This window comes from Onychomys torridus, chromosome 19 (assembly GCF_903995425.1).
Source record: "Onychomys torridus chromosome 19, mOncTor1.1, whole genome shotgun sequence".
NCBI lineage: Eukaryota > Metazoa > Chordata > Mammalia > Rodentia > Cricetidae > Onychomys > Onychomys torridus.
In genome coordinates this window covers 59,627,593-59,645,841 of record NC_050461.1, presented here as the reverse complement: position 1 = coordinate 59,645,841, position 18,249 = coordinate 59,627,593, and the positions used below count along the sequence as shown (strand labels likewise).

Here is an 18,249-nt window from a genome sequence, read left to right as displayed (position 1 = left end):
TTGGAATATTTTCATCTCTTAATTATTCCCAGAACCTCTGGATCTGAATGAACATCAAAATCACAGAAGCTAAACACTGATTAGCTTGATTAATGTCAGCACTTTGGATACTGAGTCTTAAGGAAAAGAAGTTTAAAGCCAACAACACGTCCAAAAACAAAATCAAAGCTTTGTGGGCTTTTCCTAGACATGGACTCCTCTCCTCCTAGGTTGTTTACTACTGTGTTTGCTTGACTATCACAGGCAGTTCACAAACCATGCCCTTGCTGACCTTCAAGCACAAGAACCATACTATCAGAAAGACTCCCACTGACTAGGCCCCATCAATTCCAAGCTCCTTGGTAGCTGGGCCTTCTTTAATAATTAATGTTCTAGAGCAAACAGTTATACTAAAAGTATAATGAAATACAGCCACACAAACACTACAAAATGAATTACAAAGGAACAAAGTAAGTAACCGTGTGAGTCAAAGCCACAGGAACACCAAAGACATACCTGTGGGGAGCAGTGTTCACACAAACACTCTTCAGCAGCTAGAAAAACATTTACATTTTGACACCAACAGACTCAGCTCTCCCAGTCTCTCCTTTCTTACCACATCATTATAATAGAAAACCATAGACAAGAATCTAATAGCTACAGGACAAGTGGGCGACAGAGCATCTAGTCCAAGCTAAGGGAGGAAGGCAAGTGAGGATGGCTGGAGAGCTTGATGCCTCTGGCCCGCTGGCAGTGGCAGCCCACCTGCAGCTCTGAACTGGAGCCTCCGTTCCTACTGTCCTCCGTCTCCCAGGAGCACTCTGTCCACAGCCAACTGTCCACAGCACCTGGGCGCCTCTCCAGTGGAAAACTAGGATGGCTAAAGCACTACAGGCCAGCCCTAACAAGACCCACAGCAGACACAGTAGGCTACCAGAGCCCTGGTCAAGTTTCAGATTGACATTTTACCCCAGATACTGTGATAGTCACATATATTTAATATACCACGTATCTCGGGGCTAGAACCTACATTTAAACATAAATTCCAAGACAATATAACATTCAGCTTAACACACAGCCTACAGGAAACTGCACCCAACACATTTAGAGTGCCTGGGTGATGACTATACCCATTCCATGAGGCACTTCCCTTCTGTTTTCATATCAGCACTTAAGACATTTCAAATCTCGAGTGAGGGATGCTGGCTTAGCCTGTTCTCTAAGTATGAAAGGGACACACAAGCCATACCACAGCCAAGAGCAGCACTTAAAGGCCCTTTGCTTGCAGTCTACGGTTCTGTTGTCAATCCTCTGCCTACATTCACTTTCCAGAGTCAACATGGGAAAGGCAAAAAAAAAAAAACAGCTTCCAATAAATTATCTGGGTGCAGGACACAGGGCACTGAGTAGATACGAACAGAGAACATGTTTCACATCTTACACATACAGTGTCTGTTCAGTCAACGTTGTTCACCTAAGAGGTTCTGTTAGTGCCCTGATTACAAAGTAGTATGAAGCATAGCATTACCTTCGTAAGTGTGATAGCTGTAGTAGGCAAAGTGATTCCTTCTCCCTGGGATTAAGAGACATGCCAGGACCCAGGTGAAGGCAGCATCAGCAGGAGAGAAACCATGCAGAACAGGTGGGAGAGGGAAGGAGGAGAAGAGATGCAAAGGGTGAGCTTCAGTAAGATGTTTCAAAGGAAGAAATGGCAAATTTTACCCTAGTATTCAGAGCTGTGTGGAAAAGACTACAGTAGACCCCAGTCAGTGTTTTAGAAACCAGTGCAGACTATTAAGGAAAACAGCAGGACAATAGGTGAGTCACCAGGCAACAGGACAGCTTGTGTTAACAGTGAGTTAACCTGATAGGAGGTTACCACCCCACTTGGCTGGCTCCTTCTGTTTAAAGAACACAAGAAAATCAGCACCCTGGCCTCCACTCTTCTAGAATACTATAAATATACCTGCACCTCAGCAACTCCTGCCAATACCTGGCAGGTCTTCCACACTGAGGGTACACACTTGATTGACAATGTGCCTAGTGGAAATATAGTCCTCATCCATTCATAACATATCAATATGCATGAGTATTTCTCATAATGGAAAATATTCACTCAGCATACTGATCTAAAAAGGTCTCACGACATAGCTCTGTTACAACAAAGACCTTATTCTAGCACTCAGGCCTGTCATCACAATCATCAGCTTTAGGACAAAAGTAATGTTTCCTCATCTTGGATACCTGTGCAACAATGAAGGCAGCTCTTACCAGCATCCCAGAGAACCTGGAAGAGAGTGTGGGCCTGGAGAATCACTGACACTGAACTGTGCTCATCACCTGGCATCAGAGACAGTCTTATTCATATTCATTGGTCTATCTATGTAAGGATCTCAATAAATGTTGCCCAAAAATAAGAGTGCTAAGAAACATACTAGTGAAGATGCAATTATGTTGCTGCTAGTATTTGGTGAAAAGTACTACAGAATTGCTCTTTATCCAGGGTCAGTCATCTTTTAAAAATAAAATATTCTATGCATTTGATTAACGGAGAGACAAGGAAAAACTAAGTAGCCAAAATGGAAGCACTCATTAGAACATGAGGTTGGTTAATCTGTGTTGTTATCATTCTGTCTCTAAGGCCAGAATGATGTCTGATACAGCCTCTTACTAGCTATCAAAATCTGTCATCCACTACACATTTAAAAATTACTGTCAACTGCTAACAACTAAGACTCTTCAACTGTCAAACATAAGCTCTACAACCAATGCAGCATTTCCCTCCCATGACAGGGTTCCTCTGTGTAGCCCTGGCTGTCCTGGATTCACTTTGTAGACCAGGCTGGCCTCCAACTCACAGAGACCCGCCTGCCTCTGCCTCCCGATTTTCTGGGATTAAAGGTGTGCGCCACCACTGCCTGGCTCTGATGCAACATTTTAATGAACCATTAAAGACCCATACTTGAAACACAGCCTATAAATTTTCAGTTAAAAACGGTTGCTCTTCTTTGCTTAGATAAACAAGCACCAAAGCTTTCTTTACATTACAGACAGTAACACAAGGATGTCTCCAATTTACAATGAAAAACAAAACTTAAGATCAACTTCCCAGTCAGAGACCCAAGGACAAAGCAGCAGTGATAAGTTCCTCACAAACTGCTTAGCAATGAAAACAGGCCCTCCAGCAGAATTAAATATAAAACTATCCCCTGAAGCACACTGCCACAGCCGCAGTGCATTACAGTGGCTTTCGAAACACTACCATTTCAGTCTGCATCAACGTAACTCAGCTGTCTCCTAAGATTGTTCCACCACAAAGACCCAATCTAACCTCTAGTTAGTTATAATAGCCAGCAACTTAAGCAACCTCAGAAATAAAAACGAACATTAGAAACCAAAGGAGAGAGGAAAAAAACCTGCCCAAGGAACCATATATTATTTATGTAATTAATGCATTCTTTTTAAGCTATTTTCCTATAATCACTAACTGGCTTTTACTTTGGTTCCTAACTAGGAGGAGGTGGATGGAATATCTTCATAGTATTCAATAATACAGGTCACATCTTAGCAAAATTAGAAATGATATAATTTTAGCTGACTGGTAAATGTCATGTAGAGCACATATATGCAAATACATACTACGTGGGGATGTGTGTATATATGAAACACTTAAAAGAATGTCAGTGTATTTGTCTATCTGATGACTAAGTTATGGCAACATCTTTAGCTGTAAAAATTCTATGTGATATAATTAGAAGGCTAATATGAATTTATGATGTTACTTTAAAACATTCTACTAGTTACTAAGAGGTTTCAAAGACAAACTGTTAAATGTAAGAACATTCCTTTTGAACACTGTACATACATCATAAATAAGAGCACAATCTCTCCCTCATACAAATACACACAGATTGGCTACAGGAAGAGTAAATTTCAATTTGTTCCTAGAAGATGAACTAGGAACTAGGAACTAAAGTTACTTTGGGAAGTTTTTCTTAAAAGTAACTGATTACTTAAAACTTTTAAATGCTATTCATTACTTTAAAGCCTGTGGTAGATTCACTTTTGTTCATGTGAACTTTATTTTTATGCATGCATTAATGTATTCTGTGGCCTTAAGTATTTTTAGCTTTAAAAAAAATAAATTTTATGAATGTTAAACTTTTCAAGTAAATGGACACTTAAAAATAATATATTAAAAAGTAGAAACATTTAAGCTAAAAACATACATTTCCTGATCTACCAGCTTTCTCACCTGGGCTTAACTCTACTAAGTAGGGTAGCTTCTCAGGAGGAAGAGCAGAGCCATAGCCAGACCCATCAGCTCTATCCTTGCCCTTCGGCGGCTTCCCTTCAACATGCTTCTTCATTTTCTTTGGGATGTAGTCCGGTGGTCTCCTTTTCAACTGAAAGACCAAAATCCCTGGAGTGGCAACAATGGTAATTAACAACTGAGCAGACCTGGGGGTGAGGACCACTAACTAACAGCCATTAGCCCACCGTTACCAAAAAGACATGTTTTAATAACATCTGCCAAGGAGTACAAGAGCATGGCTCACCCAAATTGATAATCTTACTCAGTGAAGGATGAACTAGTCTCCTGGTGTGCTCTGAAAAACCCTAAACAAGCAACATGCAGGGATTATTTTAACTGACAGCTACTATCAAAAGACAGCATGTGCTAGTAAACAGCAGGTTATTTTAAAAATAAATGAACTTGCACTTGTAGATATCAATGTTCACACACAAATACACATACACAAACATCTCAGCTGACCTGATTTTTATTTAATTCAAATGATTAAATTAACTCAAAATTCAAAACAACTTTCAAAATGAGGATCAACTTTTATAACTGTCTAGAATAGTGCAGAGTAAGTATTTTAAAAAAACTAGAAATGCACTTATTCTTAGAGTATTTTTTTGTATTTTTAAATTATCAAATGCAATATGTTTATTACATAAGACTAGGAAGGATTTTTATGTCTTCATTAATATAAAGGCACTCACTAATCTTAATCTTAACATTAGAAACTATACTTCATCAAAAACATAGCTTTAAACACTTTGCTGCTATGAAATAGGGAAAATGTTTGAACACTGACAAATATGCACACATCACAAGTTGAACATCCCTAAGCCAAACACCTGAAATCCAAAATGCTACAATTTCCAACATGATATAATGAAAACAGACCTCATGACAGGGAGCAGGTCAAACACCAATACATGGAAACATATGGGCTCAATTACACGCAGGTTAGGTGTGTACAAAACACAAAAGAAGGGGAGGCTTAGACTTGTATCCACCTTCAAAGTATCTCATTATGAAGGCAAAAACACTCAAGTCAAAAAAGTCCCGAAATCTCAAACACTTCTGGGTTCTGAGTATTTCCAGTAAATATTGCTCAACCTATATCTGAAGTGATTGTATTACTGGACAAACTTTAGGGTTGTAGGGTACTTTCCCTATCCAACAAACTTGCTCAAATACCACACAACTCATATAGTCAATACCGATAACAATGGTCTTCCACTGCTAATAGTCTGGTGGCATTTCACCTGCCATGTCATCGGCACAGGACACTCAAATGAGCGGAGTGTGGTTCCACAGGCAAAGGTACCATCAAGGAAATGCCCAGCAAGTCTATGAAAAAACTGGCTAACTGCAGCCAAGCCCCATCCCATACATTTCCCCTGTCGTCCGATGAAGGAGAACTGGCAGAAATCTGAGAGGTGGACTACTGAGGAAACCTTCTACCTTTGTCACTTGGCCATTCCCTGAAGATTTGTAAAGGACACTCATCATCATCAAGAACAACTTCCTTAGCACCTCTTTCATCAGAATGCTGGGCTCCAGGAGGAAGCATAACCTAATGAAAAAGTAATGAACAATGAATACAAAAGCAAATCAGCAAGTGCTCAAAAGAAGTATTGTTGTTAGCTTTTGGTCTTACTCTATGACCCATGCTGGCTTCAAACTTATGATCTTCCTGGTTTCTAAGCACTGATACAGCCCCATACCTATCTCGAAAGTACTGCTCTGAATGAGCAAACAAACAAAACAACAACAAAAACCACTCATCAAGCACTGAAAAAAAAATTAACAAAGCATAGGAAATGGCTTCAAACAAAAAGCTTATGTGGACAAAGAACTGGGAAATTTTTTTTCACCTGGCTCTTAAGAACTGAACTATTTGCATTTGTTTATTACAAATTTTCACATGGAAAAAACACATAGAATAGTGAACCTTCAAGCAATTTCCTAAGGAAAGGTAACTCCTCTACCGCAGTCCTCTGCAGTCCAGTCCCTACTCCATCTTTCAATTCAGGCAAATATTTATAAAGCAAATTCATATAATCTGAAATCTTTAATGTACTTAACAACTCAAAATAATTTTTATTGTAAATAACTGCATAGCTTGATTTTAAGTAGAGTGTTTAGGTATATTACATAAACATTCAACAACTCTTTTCAGACAACTGTTTGATGATATTGTGCTCACTGTACTCTTAATGATGCTGTTACTGTTTACTATGCATCTTTACTATAGCCTTCTTCTTGTTCACTCAAGAAAACTGTGTAAACAGAAGCTTTTCTATACCACCCAGCCCCACAGCCACTTTTATAAAATCATTCAGAGGCTTAATATTAATTACAAACTATTTGGCCTATTCAGGCATATTATTAACTAGCTCCTACAATTTAAATTAACCCATTTCTATTAATGTATATTTTGCCACGTGGCTTTGTAGCGTTACCTGTTCTCTATTACATCTTGTTGCCCTGGTGGCTCGCTGGCATCTCCTGACTCTGTCTTTCTCCTTCCCATCATCCTCAGTTTGCTTCTACTGCCCAACCTTATCCCACCTGGCTACAGGCCAATAAGCTTTTATTACCAATCCATGAGAGCAACATACATTCACAGTGTACAGAAGGGTCCTTCCTTCCATAGCATTCCCCACTTTCTGTCTAATCAAAAAGGAAGGTTTTAACTTTAACATAGTAAAAATTACAAATAAAAAATAGTTATCAAGCAAGAATTACAGTTACAATATCTAGTCTATTTTTTTGTACTTGACAAAATCAGAGAAAACATTCAATTATCTATCCTATCTTAGTGAGAGTAAGTTTTATATCTAATTTATCCTTTATCATAATGAAGGAAACTACAATTATCTAGTTTTCAACACCATCAAAGACTTGAAAAGGAAAATAGTATTACCTGAGTAAGCAGGGAGTGCAGACAAGTAACTTCCCCAAAATGCAAGAAATGACAGAGACAGCTGGCTGCCTGGACAGCCACCCAAGGTTTCTCTGCAACAATGGGGCATCCAACTTTGGCCATAGGCCTAGAATATCTGACAAACCCTTTTCAGAAGCAGGAAAATGTGAAGGACTGTTCTACTCTGTCTTGGCAAGGTTTGGCAGTTGCTTTTCTTTGTGTCCTGCTCATCCAAACTGGACAGCGGGCTACTGTCAGCAGTTGAGGCAAGAGCAGTTTCTGGCCCAAAAGGCCAGTTTTGCCACAAAGAAAACAAACTCCATATGGAGGATCTTTAGTACCCACCATCCTCTCAGGAGTAGATCAGTACTGCCAGGAGCAGATGGGTCTCACATCAAAAGAATTCTAAGTTATTAAAACATTTTAAATGCCATATTCTGTAGGTCTTTGAAGTGTTTGAAGATTACCTATCTATTTGGAATATATCTCTAACTAACATGTCTACAGGTTGACTATTATAGATGACTATTAATCTGTATTTCTTAATTATATGTTACATTTTTAAGTGAGGTATATAAACACAATACCTTAAACAAGAGTAGAAATATACATACAAAACAACAAAATTGACTTTAAATTTGTATCAATAAACTAAAATCTATACCAATGTAAAGTATTTTGAGAATAAGTTTTTTTTTATTCAATAAACTACCCCTTTTATAAATTATAATAATCTACTTTCCCCCCCCATTTCTATATCATATCCACCCTTCTTTAGAAAGTGATTAACTATGACCAATAACAATTTATAACCAACCCCCCCTTAAATGAAAACATTCATAAACAATATTTTAGGAATTTGGGTATAGTTCTCTAGACTACTTCCTGCTGACTGGGAGCACTGGTAATCTTATGGGAACCAACCCTGAGAAAATTTAGAATATTGTTAAGTCTTGGCTGTAGTATTTTGTGAGGCTGGATGTACATTCACAGCGTAGAAAAGGGTCCTCCCACAGCAAGACTACATGGGAGAAGAATGTGATTGATGCCTCTACAGACACTCTGCTGAGTTTACACTCTCTCTTCACTCTGACTCAGTGTAAAGAAGTAAAAGAAGCCAAGCCACTGGTTTCAACTTTGTAACACAACAGACCTTAGTGTGCAAACCTATCATTGTGCTTACACATAAAACAGGGCAAACAATTCTGTAGAAATCTACTATTCCTATCTACAAGGCTTCCAATTAGCTTTAAACGAAAGGAATAATAATATCCCTATGCTAACCTCATCTTTTTCATTAGCATTTTTAATTAAATTTAGTATCCAACCGCTTCAAGACCTGACCTACAATTTTCTCTTTTGCCTCTATCTGTGTCACTCATTTTTTAGGCCACAATTTTTTAGGTGCCTGGGTGTACTAAGAGCTCACCGACCAGGCCACATGCGAGTCTGAAGACCCCGTTTCTGTTCTACTTCTTGGCCTTCTGGTCTCCCTCCATTATGATAAGCTCTTCTAGGGGGAGTTCTTAACTTTGTATTCTAGCAGAATAGATAACAAACAGAAAAGAAGACCTTAAATACTTAACAAACAGTTATCTAAATAGAAACAATGAATGCAGACTGTGAAACAGCTACAGTTTACTACGCAAGCTGAGAATATAATGCATTTCTAACTCAAGTAAATGATTAACTAGGCTGCCTAAGCTTGCTGAAGAAAGCTGGTCAGGTTAGGGCAGAAGGCCAAAAGTAAAGGCATTCCTCCAGAGAAATCAGCCTCAAAAAGGGCTACCAATAAAGCTCACAGTCTGCTGTTATGACTCTAGGCCCCAGATAAAATGGTTACAAGCTACTCAGTTTAAGAAGACGGAAAGGTTATGAAGTCCATTATCCTAGAGCAATGTAGTTCCATGGAATATTAGTTATCAAAGATTTATATAAAAACCTCACTTTGTCAAACAATTGAGCAATTCCAAATTTCAGATGCTAGACATTGAAAGTACAGGCCAAAAAAATATATAGATCAACAAAGAGTGCAGCACATGAACTGACCCATATACAAATGAAAGCAAGGGACTGAACAAAGTATTCAGAGGGAGAGAGAGAAAACAAAGCCTTTCTGCAATGCTGCTGGATCAACTGGGTATCCCAATAAAAGAAAAAAATCAAAATAAACATTCACTTAAAATGAACATACTGATTTAAATATAGAAGCTAAAATAAAAATTAAAAGGAACGAGCCAGAAAGATGGCTCAGTGGACAAAGTTTCCTGAAAGAGTGTCTTCTCAACAGTACAGGACCCCAAATTCATGAACTCACAGGAGCTGCTGTTGTCTGCAGAAGATGAGGAGTCAACATCCCATCACAGAATAGGACGGCTCCTAAGCCCCCACCCACAGCTAATGAGGTATGGACAAGCTATGACTGCTGGAGAAGGGACAGTCAGCTTTCTTTAAGGAAATGATGGTCCATGGTAGACTGACCATGCTTAGTTGATGGCTTCACGCCCATGAGCAAACATATTTGAAACACAAATTGAACACAGTGGGTTATTTTTAAAAGAAAAAAAGCAGGAACATAAAATTGAAAGGGGGTAGAGAACAATCTGGGAGGAGTTAGAAGAGTTAGGGGGTATGGGGGGGTAAATATGATTAAAGTACATTATATGCATTCAAGAAATACTTAAAGAATAAAAATATTAAAAAAAAAAAAAAACTAAATAAACAGGCATGATAGCACATGTCTATAACCTCAGTGCTTGGGGGCAAAGGACACAGGAGCATCCTGAAGCCCACAGGCCAGCCTAGCCAAGACACTGAGCTCCAGATTCAGTTAAGAGACTGCTCCTCCACTCTTGCATGTGTGTGCACGCGCACATACACACACATACATACACACATACACACATACATACACACACACACACACACACACACACACACACACACACACACCCCTCCTTTTTAAATCACTTGCTGTAATAGAACACAGCGCTATCTTGGTTTCTTGACTGGATAAAATATGAGCAGCTGCCACATAGTCTGGCTGCCATGCATTCCTACCACAATGAACTGCACCCTCAAACCACAAGCCAAAATTAACCCTTCTTTCCAAAGCAAAACACAAACTACTGTCAGTTTAATTGGACAAATAATGCAGTAAATAAGTAGACAATTAAAACTGACTCAGAGACTAAGGATTTCTAACTAGTTTATGGCTAAATAGAAAGTCTGCTGTGTTGTATTTTTAATGTTACAAAATCAATTCTAGGATATAAACAATTACTATATTCCTTGATAACTAGAGTCATAGATAGGTAAAGTACCTCTGAGAAGTCACAGGTGATTATTAAATCAGATTTTAATATAAATACAATTATGTTACCTCTGATGGCTGATCCTGAATGTCAACTACACTGGATTGAGAGATTAGTAAAGCACTCCGCCGAGTATGCTGTAAGTGCATTTTCACCGCTGGCTGACCTACCAACTGAAGTGAGGAAGATCAACCCTGAATGTGGTGCCAACAGGCTGGGGGATCAGATGAAACCAAAGGGAAGAGGTAGAAGGCAAACGCCATATGTAAGCCTCAGTCTTTGTGGACATGTGCTTCTATCACGGCAGCCACTGCCCGTGGACATGCTATCCCAGCTTCCTCAAGTCTTTCAATAGAGGACCAGAGCAGCTGACTCTCCAGGGAGCTATCAGGTCTTTACCTTCAAAGTGGACCCTCTGCATATACAGATCCCCCACATCTTGGACTGAACAGCCATCAGGTTCTCTGAATCTCCAACACTGAGCAAGCACTGTGAGACTATTTTATTTATATATTATATAATTACACATAAATAAATTGGTTATATTCTTCTGTAACTCTGACTCATACAATATATATATATTAAAAATTGTAAGAATATATATCAAAACGTTAATGATAAGCTTATCTTTTGGTAAAACTTTGGGCTATGTTTTATTCAATTTATCTTTTTTTATAAATAAATATTTATAAAAAGAATATAGCCAGCTGACGGTGGTGTACGCCTGTAATCCCAGCACTCGGGAGGGAGAGGCAGGTGGATCTCAGTGAGTTCGAGGACAGCCTGGTCTACAAAGTGAGATCCAGGACAGGCTCCAAAGCTACAGAGAAACCCTGTCTCGGAAAAACAAAAAAACAAAAAACAACAACAACAAAAGAATATATATTACTTTTTACTACATTTATTATTCCTGTGTGTGTATGTAAGTAGAGGGGGGTCATGTATCTGAGTAAACACACACACACTAAAATTTAAAAAAAAAAAAAAAAAAAAAATTTCCTTTAAATGCAAAGTCTTAGCATGAATAATCACAGTTCATACCCGGGCAATGCAGTAGTCCTTGGGATTCTCCTTCTCCAGACCATACTTCTCCAAAGACTCTGCTACAGCAAAGTCTGCAGAATCTGTAGTAGACAGCAGGATTGTCTTGTATGGAATATTAGGTTTTAAACTGTCTGCATATATTCTCAACGTCCCACCTGGAAAACATTTTTTTGACATCTTTGAGTTCATCTTCATTTTAAGTCAGTAGCAGAGGCTGCAAACATCCCCAATCACTTACAAAAAGGCACTGAAACACCAACTGCAGTAGTACAAACATACACTACCGGCCTGGGGCTGGCTTCTCCTACAGGGAAAATGGGAAGGAAGGGTTCCAGAGTCTGTCTGTGGTACAGTTCTCTTCTACTGCTCCCACCTTTCCCTGTTCTCAGCTTGCTCAACCACCTGTAAACTACAAGACCTATTTCCTCCACCTCTACTTTTTAACTTTCATCTGAAGCAAAGTATTAGTTCCACTAAACAAACCAATATTTTAAAAGTGACCTAGAAATAAGAAGACCTCAGGTACTCAAGTCCAAAGACTTCCATGAGGGATTCCATGCCACCATGGTGGGGCTATTTCAATCCTAGGCACTACAAACTAAATGTTCTATGTGGGTATAAAGTATTTAAAGACCTGGAAATAGGAAGGGGACTGGGACTTCCTCAGGTGTGCTCTTGTTTGTATGTTCCCTTCTTAGTTGAAATATACATATGCCACATTATTGTCAATTTGACTCTCATAATCTCTTTTCTATTAATAACTCAAGATTAAGAAACCCTGAACGAAGCCAGGTATGGTGAAGTTAAGACACAAGCCTTAACTCCCAGCACGCAGGAGGCAGAGGCAGATGGATCTGTGAGTTCAAGGCCATCTTGGTCTACATAAGTTCCAGGACAGCCAGAGCTACACAGTGAGACCCTGTCTTAACAACAGCAACAGAATAAGAAGAAAGAATCCCTGAACCAAGGCAGTATATTTGCACAATGTTAGAACAGAAACACAAGAAATATAGAAAAGTAGAAAAATACAATGCCTACAAAACCCTGCTAACTCCTCAATATCTAAACCTGAAGATAATGAAATGATTGAAATACTGGACATCAAAAGTCTACTTGTAAAAACCATCAATAATTTCAAGAGGAAACAAATGAACCAGATGAAGGAAGGAAGGAAATCAATTCAGGATATAGGAGACAAAGATAGCAATATAAAACAGTGTGAGTGTCATGGGCTGGTGAGATGGCTCAGAGGTAGAGACACTTGCAAACCTAATAACCTTGTGCCCAGATTCTACAAGGTAGCAGGAGAGAAACAATTCCAGAGAATTGCTTCTGATTTTCACATGTGTACTTGTGCATGTGTGCACTTGCACTTACATGTGCATATACAAAATCAAGTAAGTAAAATTTAAAACAAACAGAGAATCAGCAACACAATAGAAATTCAGCAAGAAAATTTTAATTTAAAAATCAACTCAACTAAATGAAATACATTAGGCACTTTTTGGATCAGCTACACTTTGAAGACATCATAAAATATGAATATACCTCTTGTTTAAAAGTGTTTTAAAATGCTTTACAAGTTCAGGAGCAAAGCTTGTGTGAGCCTGGATGCCTCATCAGCTTCCAAAATACAGCTAAGGATATGAAAGTTGCATCATTAAAACTTTGAGGGCAAGTCCTAGAAAAGTTACAGCCTCTGTCACCATGCTCAGATAAGTGGTGGTACCCCTGAATGCCCCGTCTCCAGTCTCAAAGACTAGCACACAGCCACAGTAGGTTAGCTATCAGGGTACACTTTTCTCAGGGACTTATTAAAACAGACAAAACCGGGGCAGGAGGAATGGCTCAGTGGTTAAGAGCTCTTGCTGCTATTTTAGTTCATTTCCCAGCAGCACATGGGCAGCTCACAACTCTGGAGACGCTCAACTCCTTCTTTTGGCCTCTAGGCAGCAGCACATACTTGCATGAATATACACACAAACTATTATAAACCTTTCTTTAAAAAGCTGACAAAAATATTGAATTGTTGACTTCTTTAGTAAACTGCTACTTTCCTAATATTGAGTTTACTAGAGATTCTTGGGTGATATACATTAAAATGGTCTGATTTTGCCAGGCAGTGGTGGCACACGCCTGTAATCCCAGCACTCGGGAGGCATAGGCAGGTGGATCTCTGTGAGTTCGAGGCCAGCCTGGTCTACGGAGCTAGTCCAGGACAGGCTCCAAAGCTACAGAGAAACCCTGTCTCAAAAAAAAAAAAAACAAAAAAAAAAAACAAAAAAAAAAAAGTCTTTGATAGTTAAGTTCTGCTTTGATTTTCTGCTTTTTCTCTTCCTTATACCAGGGATTTTTTTTTTCCTTTGCTCATTCTCTTTCTGTTCTGTTTTGCTCTGAGATGTGGTCATAATCTGTAGCACAGACTAGCCTGGACTCAGTCTGTAGCCTAGGCTGACCTCCGGTTTGTGGCAATCCTCCTGCCTCAGGCTTCCAGGTGTTGGAATTATAGGCATGAGCCACTCCACTATGCTGGAAAAACTTCTTTAACCAATGTATATTTTTGGACTTATACACACAAGAAGTACTAATACTAAGTTACATGCTTAGTTCAAATACTTGAATCTTTAATAGACTATTTTCTTCACTATTTGCAACCTTATAAAAAAGTAACTGTTCTTAGCAAAGATCGGCTTTTGTTTTATTGTTGAGATACAGTCTAATTATATAGCTAGGCTGGCCTCAAACAAACAACCCTCCTGCTTCAGTCTCCTGAAACTGAGGGTGTAACTACATACTACAATGCTGGTTGGCTTACCTTAAAAATGGCTGTAAGTCTTTATCTGACATACTTCTACCCAATGACTTTGCCACACATGGTGGTAATACCTCCCCACCACTCAGATCACTCCTGTGTCCCATTCCTGTGTGACACTGCCAAGCAGTGATCCATCTAGTCACCAAGTCACCAAACTAAAGCCATGGTAAAACTTGTCGGCACCTCATAGAACACACTTAAATGAAACCCATCTTCCGCTCAAACCTCTATTCACTCTAGAGCCAATCAGTATCTACACAAGCTGATTTTCAGTAAAAGCCAGTCTATTATAGATCCTGAAACAGCTTCCGACCTCTCAGTAGTCCTCAGCTTGCTCTTTATGGCCTTCCAATCTGGGCTAGGAGGTCACAAGTCTATCCATGTTGGCGATGTACTACTTCCATGATTGTGTTGTGTTTTAGGACAGTTCCCTCACAACCATCCTGCACTTTGCTTCCATGGTAATTTCTCCAACTCTGAAGATGAGGCTATATAGAAAAGTTGCCACATCCCAACCTTAAAACTCTCTGCTGGCAGCCAGGCGGTGGTGGCGCATGCCTGTAATCCCAGCACTTGGGAGGCAGAGGCAGGTGGATCTCTGTGAGTTCGAGGCCAGCCTGGTCTACAGAGCTAGTCCAGGACAGGCTCCAAAGCTACACAGAGAAACCCTGTCTCGAAAAGAAAAAAAAAAAAAAAAAAAAAAAAAAAACCCAAAAAACTCTCTGCTAGCTTATTAACAAAATATAAAGAATTTTTCCATCAAAGTACTACCCATGACTACAGAAAATAAATAAGGGGCCCAGGCCATCTGACATGCAATAGCTCACTCTCTTCCTGAAAACATCAGTGTTGCATTCAAGTCACTTTGTCACTAAGAATGATTGATCCAGTGACTTCAAAGCTGCCATCTCAGTCACTTGTCTCTTTCATGACTCACACACTTCTGAGCTCCTACCTGAATAGTCCTGAGGTGGTACCATGGTTTCATTTTCCAAAGTTCATTTAAGCAACCATGTTAGACTCCTTCCTTCAGGCTTGTTATGTAGTTAGCATGTATAAGTATCTCTCATGTTCCTTTCGTGACCAGTATTCTTCCTTGTTTTTCTGTCTCTCTAAATCTTTTTTTTTTTTTTTTTTTTTTTTAAAGTTTTTCCGAGACAGGATTTCTCTGTGTATCCCTGACTGTCCTGGAAATTTGATCTGTAGACTAGGCTAGCCTTAAACTCAGAGATCTACCTGCCTTTACCTCTTGTGTGCTGGGATTAAAGGTGTACACCACCACCTAGCTCTCTCTAAATACTTTTTCTTTTTCTGTATATAAATTTTGATGCATGACAGAACAAGACTATACATTTAAGCAAAGTCCTTTGCATCTCAAAAGTACCTTGCCAGAATAATTATGAAACAAAGAAGCCCCTTGTTCTCCTCGATTTTGTGTTTGTTTCTGAGCAGATCTTAATATGTAGCCCAAGCTGACCCAAAACTTTCTCAGCCTCTGTTGTGGTTTGAATGTGAAATGTTCCAGGTGTTAGGACATTTGGTCACCAGCTGGCTGACAGCGCTGTTTGGCGATGTTGCTGAACCTTTAGGAAAGTGGACTCTCACTGGAGGAAACTGGTCACTGGGGAAACTTTGAGGCTTCCTAGCCCAGCCCCATTTTCTGTTAATCCTTTGCTTTCTAAGTACAGATGCAATAGGACCAGTCAGGCTGCTGATCATGCTATCCTGATGCTGCCATGTGCTCCTCACCACAGCAGACTGTAGACCCTTCAAGTTGCTTTCATTGAAGTATTTTATCACAGCAATGAGGAAGTAAATAGGATACTGCTAGGCTTATAGGTATGCACTCCCATAGCTGGCTTGAAGTTTTTGTTTTTTCTTCTATAATCATTAACACTAGTATAATTCCTGTAAGTATCCAATTAAGATTCAGTTTCAAGGTACTAAAAGCTGAAACAAGTATACAATTCTAAGGCAGCAAGAGAGCAAGAGAGCTACAGGGCTCGGGGCTAGTGAAACCTTGCAGTCAAACATATTATACAGTCATGGGGCAGCCTTGCAGAGTAGGACACAGTTCATGGAGCCTACCCCCAAATGAAGCTGAAAGGACTGGTAAGGAAACAGACAACGGTACTGTCTCTGAACACAGGCATGAAACAGTCTCTTCTGAACAGAAACAGCTCCTGCACACATAGTATCCAAGCTGTGACAACAGCTTGGGGAGGCAGGAAAATCCTTTCATTAAGACTTGGGTTTGAAAAACAAAGTCCAGAATGAAATGATTTTTCTCAAAATAAGTTAGTGTTATGAAGTCTGTAAAGAAATTTTATACATCCTACCATCAGAGTCTCCCCACTATCAAGTAAGCTAGCTCCGCAGTATTCTGAATAGCACTGTAGTACTCAAGTACCAAGCACCTGGAAGGTAATGCTACAAAAGAAACACAGGGGATGACATCAGACTAAACTTTGGGGGCTAAGGTGAGATTAATGATAAAGTCCTCTAATACAGTTATTTCTTTCTGAAACTCAAAATGCTTATCCTAATTTTTTTTTAAGAAGTGAAACTACTTTATAATGAATTCTTACTTTATAACATGTATTTTCTTTGCTGGATACAATTTCCAATTAGTTAAATCAAAGTTTTATTCAAATAGTTAAAAATATATAGTTCAACTATTTCGACTCTTTTGATCCTATCTACTTCCTACAGAAACACTAAGCAACTGCAAGGTATTATGGAGGAAACAAGGCAGGAAAACCCTGTGCTACGCACAGCAGGCATTGCCATGTACGGTAACAGAAGCCACATTCCTCTAAATGTATTTTATTTGTGTAATGGGAAAACTCTAAAGAAAACAGCTGGGCAGTGGCAGTGCGTGCCTTTAATTCCAGCACTCAGGAGGCAGAGGCAGGTGGATGTCTGTGAGCTCAAGGCAGCCTGGTCTACAGACTGAGTTCCAGGACAACTAGGGCTACACAAAGAAACCCTGTCTAGGAGCCCCCACCCCCCCCCCCCCAAAAAAAGAAAAAAGGAGAAAAAAAGGAAAAGAATCCCAAGTATAAACCAACACAGAATGTTGTCATATAAATAGGAATTAACTATGTTAAAACAACAATCTGTCTTATCTCTTTGGAAGTAAACACATATACATACATATACAAATTTTCACAAAACTCTTAAAATATTTTCAGGATCATACTGCTAATCCTTTAAAAAAAGAAAAGAAAAAGACAGGCAGGGTCTTACTACATAGCCCTGACTGGCCTAGAATTTGCTTTGTAGACCAAGCTGGCATTGATCTCACAGAAATCCACATGCCTCTACTGGGATCAAAGGAAGGGGCTACCACACCCAAACACTAAACTTATTTTTATTTTAACACTATTATTATTTATTAAGATCATTGGCAAGCAAGAATATAATTGCAGAAGGCATTCCAGTTCTCTAAAATCACAACAGTTTAAAGGAAGAAGGACCATTGGAGAAGTATTTCCATGGCAAAGGAAGAGATACCTCCCCATGAAAGAAAGCCAGCTGAAATCAGACACCAGCTGGCTCCAGGTATGAATCTTATAAACAGAAAGAAAACAGATGTAGTGGACTCCAAATTGAGGGAGAATCTTAAACTCAAATTTATAAGAACGTTTTAATCATCACCAGTCAACTTTAGAGGACATTAAAGAAAATATTCTTGCCACACTAACAGCTTCATCTGCACCTGCAACTACATCCTAATCAAGGAAACAAAAAACAGAAGGGAAAACAGTAATGAGCAGCAAAGGATGTCACCAAAATCTACAAGACAAAAAAACCTAGTGTGTTAGTTAGGGTTTCTACTGCTGCAATCAAGACCATAAGAAAGCAACTT

The 18,249-nt window shown here is 39.2% G+C and overlaps 1 protein-coding gene across 24 annotated transcripts in view; it reads right to left on the bottom strand.

Moving 5' to 3' along the window:
- Window positions 1–18,249, bottom strand: part of Afdn (afadin, adherens junction formation factor) — a 132,139-nt gene that overhangs the window by 66,908 nt on the left and 46,982 nt on the right. For 20 of the 24 annotated variants that reach the window (XM_036169159.1, XM_036169166.1, XM_036169163.1 and 17 more), the window contains 4 exons: window positions 11,561–11,718; window positions 5,741–5,852; window positions 4,235–4,402; window positions 1,508–1,552 (listed from right to left, as the gene is read on the bottom strand). In XM_036169159.1, coding sequence (XP_036025052.1) covers window positions 1,508–1,552; window positions 4,235–4,402; window positions 5,741–5,852; window positions 11,561–11,718 — 483 coding nt within the window. The remainder of the gene's footprint in view (window positions 1–1,507; window positions 1,553–4,234; window positions 4,403–5,740; window positions 5,853–11,560; window positions 11,719–18,249) is intronic. The other 4 variants (XM_036169168.1, XM_036169176.1, XM_036169161.1 and 1 more) reach the window with 1 other exon arrangement.